The sequence below is a fragment of the Nicotiana sylvestris genome, chromosome 10, assembly GCF_000393655.2.
Source record: "Nicotiana sylvestris chromosome 10, ASM39365v2, whole genome shotgun sequence".
Classification (NCBI taxonomy): Eukaryota; Viridiplantae; Streptophyta; class Magnoliopsida; order Solanales; family Solanaceae; genus Nicotiana; species Nicotiana sylvestris.
Genome location: NC_091066.1, coordinates 19,064,598 through 19,070,691, shown reverse-complemented (window position 1 = coordinate 19,070,691; position 6,094 = coordinate 19,064,598). Strand labels below are relative to the sequence as shown.

The following is a 6,094-nucleotide window of genomic DNA, read 5'->3' as shown; positions in this document are numbered from 1 at the left end:
TCCATGAGTCTAGCATGCATTATATATAGTATCTATTTTACTCTACCGAGCCGCGCTATAGTCGGCCGGGTACGGCACCTATTGTGCAACCACTGATCAGTTGGGTTTACCGAGCTCCACGTGGCCGGGTACGATTCTACCGAACCTTATGATGGTCGGGTACGCTTTTACCGAGTCCTCTTTGAGGCCGGGTACGATATGATGATGATGCCCACAGAGGCGAATGTTTTAAAAAGTTTATGTATATATATGTATTATGCATTTCATATCAGTAACCCCCAGAGGCACTCTGATGTTACAGGTTGTATCTCCTCTATCTCTCTCTTTACATTACTGTTCTTGTTTATGCTTTCCTGCCTAACATACTCGGTACTTTATTCGTACTGACGTCCCTTTTGCCTGGGGACGCTGCATTTCATGCCCGCAGGTCCCGATTGATAGGTTGACAGTCCTCCTAGTAGGCTATCAGCTCAGCGAAGGTGTTGGTGCACTCCACTTGCTCCGGAGTTGCCTATTTGGTCAGTATGCTTTGGATATGTATTGATTGATATGGCGGGGCCCTGTCCCGACCTTTATGATTTTATGTACTCTTAGAGGCTTGTAGACATATGTCAGGTGTATGGATAATTGTATGGCCTTGTCGGCCTATGTTTCGAGTTTACTAATGGTCATGTCGGCCTTATAGGCCCGTATGTCACATATATTAGTTTGTATATCATGTTGGGTCTTCATATGTTGACTATTCCCTTATGTTTTATTCTTGTTATCTCAGGACGAGTTTTCTAGCTCATTTACTCATGATAACATGATAAGAAAGATATGTTACGTTGGTACTCGGTTGAGTAAGGCACCGGGTGCCCGTCGCGGCCCTTCGGTTTGGGTCGTGACAGTAAGATGGGACCATAGAGAAGGATATGAATATATATTGGGTTTGAATCACCCTCTATTATTCGCTATCTTGAACCATTGACAGGATATTTATTTACTGCTCAATTTGCAGATTGCCGATTTGATGCAATAAATTTCCCGCAATTAGGGGGAGAGAAAAAGGAAATTAAAAGAGAAATTGTGTGAAAATTTTCATCATTATCTCATTTTGATCCACGTACCCCTATATATAATCAGGAGGTCCAGAAGATCATCCATTTACAGAATATAGCAAATCAAATACCAGACGCATTTACTGATTTGAAAAGGATAACTAAGTTACATATCCCTGCAGAGAATGTGCATATCCGAATTGATGTCCCACCCGGACCATCTATTAGCATGAGAGCTAGTGAATCCAAAGCACGCCTGAAGCGTGGTAGGCCTTTTGGTTCTAAGGATCGAAATCCTAGAAAAAGAAAATCGGCAAATGATCAAAACGATACTATGAAGGGATCTCCTGAAGAGACCAAAGATCTGATTAGTTCTGAGATTCCTGAAGAAATCAATGAACCCGAGACTCAAGTGAGTGAGGAACTTTTAATAAGTTCTACTGGTGATGGGATTAATTTAAATCGATCTGAAATAGTGGTGGATAATATTTTTGCATATAATGTTGTACTAAATATTATGGAAGATAGTGAGGATCTTGAATCCCGATCTGTCGAAGAATGTCGACAAATATCTGATCGGCCAAAATGGCAAGAGGCAATTCGATCGGAATTGAAGTCACTTGCTAAAAGAGAGGTCTTTGGACCAGTAGTCCAAACACTTACTGGTATAAAGCCAGTTGGTCATAAATGGGTTTTTGTGAGAAAAAGGAATGATAAAAATGAAGTTGAAAGATAGAAAGCTCGCCTTGTTGCACAAGGATTCTCACAATGACCTGGAGTCGATTTTGATGAACCATATTCACCTGTTATGGATGCCATAACATTTCGATATCTCATCAATTTAGCACTACATGAAAAGCTTGAAATATATCTAATTGATATAGTTATAGCTTATCTATACGGTTCACTTAATAATGAAATTTATATGAAAATGCCTGAAACAAATTCAAAATCTCAGGAAATGTATTCAATCAGATTACAAAGATCTTTGTACGGTTTAAAGCAATCTGGGCGCATGTGGTATAATCGCCTTAGTGAACATTTGCTGAAAGAAGGTTACATAAATGATGTTATTTGTCCATGTATTTGTATAAAGAAAATGGCATCAGAATTTGTATAATTGCAATTTATGTTGATGACATACATCTTGTTGGAACTCTAGAAGAGCTCCAAAAGGCAATTGAATATCTTAAAAATGAATTTGCGATGAAAGATCTAGGAAAGACAAAACTTTGTCTTGGTTTGCAAATTGAACATTTAGCAGACGAGATCTTTATCCATCAATCTGCCTATACAGAAATGGTCTTAAAACGCTTTTACACGAACAAAGCGTACTCATTGAGTACACCAATGGTTGTTCGATCACTTAAAGTGAATAAGGATTTGTTCTGACCTCCAGAAGGGGATGAGGAACTCCTTAGTCCTGAAGTACCTTATCTAAGTGCAATTGGTGCACTAATGTATCTTGCTAATGCTACAAGGCCTGACATAGCATTTTCTGTTAATTTACTAACAAGATATAGTTCTTCTCCTACACAGAGAGATTGGAACGGAATTAAGCATATATTGCGATATTTAAAGGGAACTCTTGATATAGGTTTGCTTTATACTAACAAAGATAGTGCAAATCTTGTTGGTTATACAGATGCAGGTTATTTATCTGATCCCCATAAAGCTCGATCTCAAACCGGGTACATGTTTACATATGGAGGTACTGTCATATCATGGCGATCCACAAAGCAATCTATTGTTGCTACTTCTTCAAATCATGCCGAGATAATAGCTATTCATGAAGCAAGTAGGGAATGTGTATGGTTGAGATCAATAATTCATTTTATTCGAGAAATATGTGGTTTGAAATGTGAGAAAAAACCCATAATTTTATACGAAGACAATGTTGCATGCATAGCCCAATTGAAGGGAGGATTTATAAAAGGAGATAGAATGAAACACATTTCACCAAAAATTATTCTACACACATGATCTTCAGAAAAATGGTGACATTGATGTGCAACAAATCTGTTCAAGTGATAATCTAGCAGATTTATTCACTAAATCTTTGCCAACTTCAACTTTTGAGAAGATGATATACAAGATTGGAATGCGAAGACTCAAATATTTGAAACAAAGTTTTCATTAGGGGGAGTAAAATACGTGATGTACTCGTTTTTCCTTACTAAAGTTTTTTTCCCACAGGATTTTCCTTATAAGGTTTTTAATGAGGCACCTAGCAATGCGTATTACTAAAAATATGTACTCTTTGTCCTTCAGTAGAACTTTTTTTCCCATGAGAATTTTCCTAGTAAGGTTTTAATGAGGCACATTATATTTAAAACATCCAAGGGGGAGTGTTATAAATATATTATATTATGGATATTTATTTGGTACTCCGTTGTAAATAAGCATCCTGAAGAAGCTTATCCATATGGGACTCCACCGTAAATATGTTTATCTATTTAGTACTCTATTGAAAATAAGCCTCCTGAAGAAGCATATCCTTTCGATACTCCGTTATGGATAAATATTACCCCCAGTGAAAGATTATCCATACCTAGTACAATAAGCTTATCCTTTCAGTACTCCGTTGTAGATAAATATTACTACCGGTAGGAGATTATCCTTACCTAGTATAGTAAGCTTATCCTTTCGGTACTGCGTTATGGATAAATATTACCCTCGGTAGAAGATTATCCATACCTGGTACAATGAGCTTATCCTTTCGGTACTCCGTTATGGATAAACATTACCCTCGGAAGAAGATTATAAGCAGCTTACACAGCAGCTTGCAGTAGCAGCTTACATAGCAGCTTACACAGCAACTTCATTTCTTCTATAAATAGAGGTGATTTCAGTTCATTATGTACATGAGTTTGAAAGTTGAATAATATATCAGTTTCTCTCTATACTTGTCTTTAATTTATTTACTTTACAATCGTTATTTTATAACAGAAACTAAATAATACAGAAAAGGACAAAATGATCCTAGACACTTAAATACTGCAAAAACGTAAATGGAACAATTTCAATAACCCTTCTCATTCCAAAAATTCATCATCTGCTTCTAGCAATTTGTCTAACTCTCAGAAGGTAACGTATACGTTTCCTATTATCTGCTTCACGTTCATAATTTTAGTTACAAGGGCATGTAACGTATACGTTTTTATAAGAAAAGAATGCCCTTATATAGTGTTGCTCCCAAACGCACGTGTATCTATACATGGTCGTAAAACTAATAAAATGATAAGTCGAGTGTCGAACCCACATAAATTTGTATTAATTACCCACTAATTTCACCAAGATTGTTATTCACTCGAGTCAATCAGAGTTTAAAAATGTGATTACATTAAGCAATGGATGTAACAAATAACTAATTAATCAAGTAGAAAATAATTATTGTGTCTTCAGTAGAGATGAATATTCCAGGGTTGTAATCGATTCGATAATCCTATTGCATTCTAATTAACTCTCCTATTCATACAATTCACTTATGGTTGCTAATTAATCGAATAATTGCTCTCGTAGTATTCTCCCGAATTATTACTTGCATATTCAAAATAGATTAACGCATATATTCCTATGGAATCAATCTATTAAGAATGCATTTAGATTATGATATTCAATTGAGCATAGTAACTACGTATATTCCTATCCTAACCATAAATCTGCCCCCACTCAGAGTTAAGATCATGCCCTCTTTAATTCTTCTCTAATCTAGACATAGCTTTCTCATGCATAGTATAGATAGTAAATAGAACCTAACTGTTGTCCAGACAATTAAGCAATTAATCAAAGAATTGAAGAGACAATCATATATTGGCAAATTATAATCAAGGTTAAGTCAACGTCAAACAACAATATTCATGGAAAAATCACAACCCCGAAACTTATAGGTATTAGCCACTCATGATAAAATCAAAATAATTTTCACAATTGTTGAATAGTTGAAAATACTAAGAAAGATGAAGAAAAACTTAGAATCCTTGCTCCCGAGTTTTTTTTTGTGTGTATTTTTATCTCAAAATGGCGTCTTCCCCCAAAAATATATTTAGGCTTGCTTTTATACGAGTTGGGAGTATCTTGGGTCAAAATAATCTTGTCCCGGTTGAGGTAGGAAAAATTCTCATCATCAGCGCGCCCAGGGTAACGTGGGGTGCTAGCCTTGGTGCTGGAAAATTTTAAAATCTTATTTTTGTGCCACAGATAGTGCCTCACGCTAGCTTGGGCGCTACTCTCTGGCCTTTTTTTCATTTCATCCCTTTTTGCTTCAAATCTCGCACCTTTGTCCCGCATTGCCTCCGGATGATTCTTACACATAAAAATATCGTAAATTAGCAAAAATTATTAAATTACACATCCAAAACTATGAAATACGAGTAAAATTCAAGGCAATATGCATATAAATATACATCCTTAAGCCAAATATCAACATCTCACACTTAGACTCTTGCTCGTTCTCGGGCAATAGAACTATAAATTACATCCCAAAACATACATCTCAACTAGGGAGGAATAATTCATTTTCAACCATATACTTTACCTTTTGACTATGGTCGATATTAGCAATCAAGAATGAACATACGAAATTTACATTCTTCCCATTTTAAACATGCCTAAGTATACACAATTTAGTTCAACCTATCCACAACCACCCTACCTCAATAGCCAACTCGTTACCACTAAGAACCATCAACTCGCGCACTCACCCAACAAGAGAAGTTCACAACATTACCAATCCGTTATAAGATCATGTGCCCTTACTACAAAAAAGAGAGTGGATATAGAAATAGTCTACACATTCAAATATGACTTTGCACATAAATTAAGGACATCACACAATTGAACAAAAATCGCTCACTCTCACAAAGAATTCATATGCATCCCCTGGTCGTACCATAAGCTTGCCCGTAATGTACATCTCTACTAAAAAGCTAGCCAAGTCTACGATCAATTAGGACTTTATGGGTTATAACATTAGGCTAATTCTATTCCTCGACGACTCACGATGAAACCCACTAATTTACCAGCAGGAACCCCGAATGCACATTTGGCGGGAT

The 6,094-nt window shown here is 36.3% G+C and overlaps 1 protein-coding gene across 1 annotated transcript; it reads left to right on the top strand.

Annotated features, from left to right (window-relative positions):
• The first annotated feature begins 1,374 nt into the window (after nucleotides 1-1,374).
• LOC138879066 (uncharacterized) lies at nucleotides 1,375-1,776 on the top strand. The gene has a single exon (XM_070158640.1). It carries the CDS (start codon nucleotides 1,375-1,377, stop codon nucleotides 1,774-1,776), a length of 402 nt encoding a protein of 133 aa, XP_070014741.1.
• The last annotated feature ends 4,318 nt before the right edge of the window (nucleotides 1,777-6,094 follow it).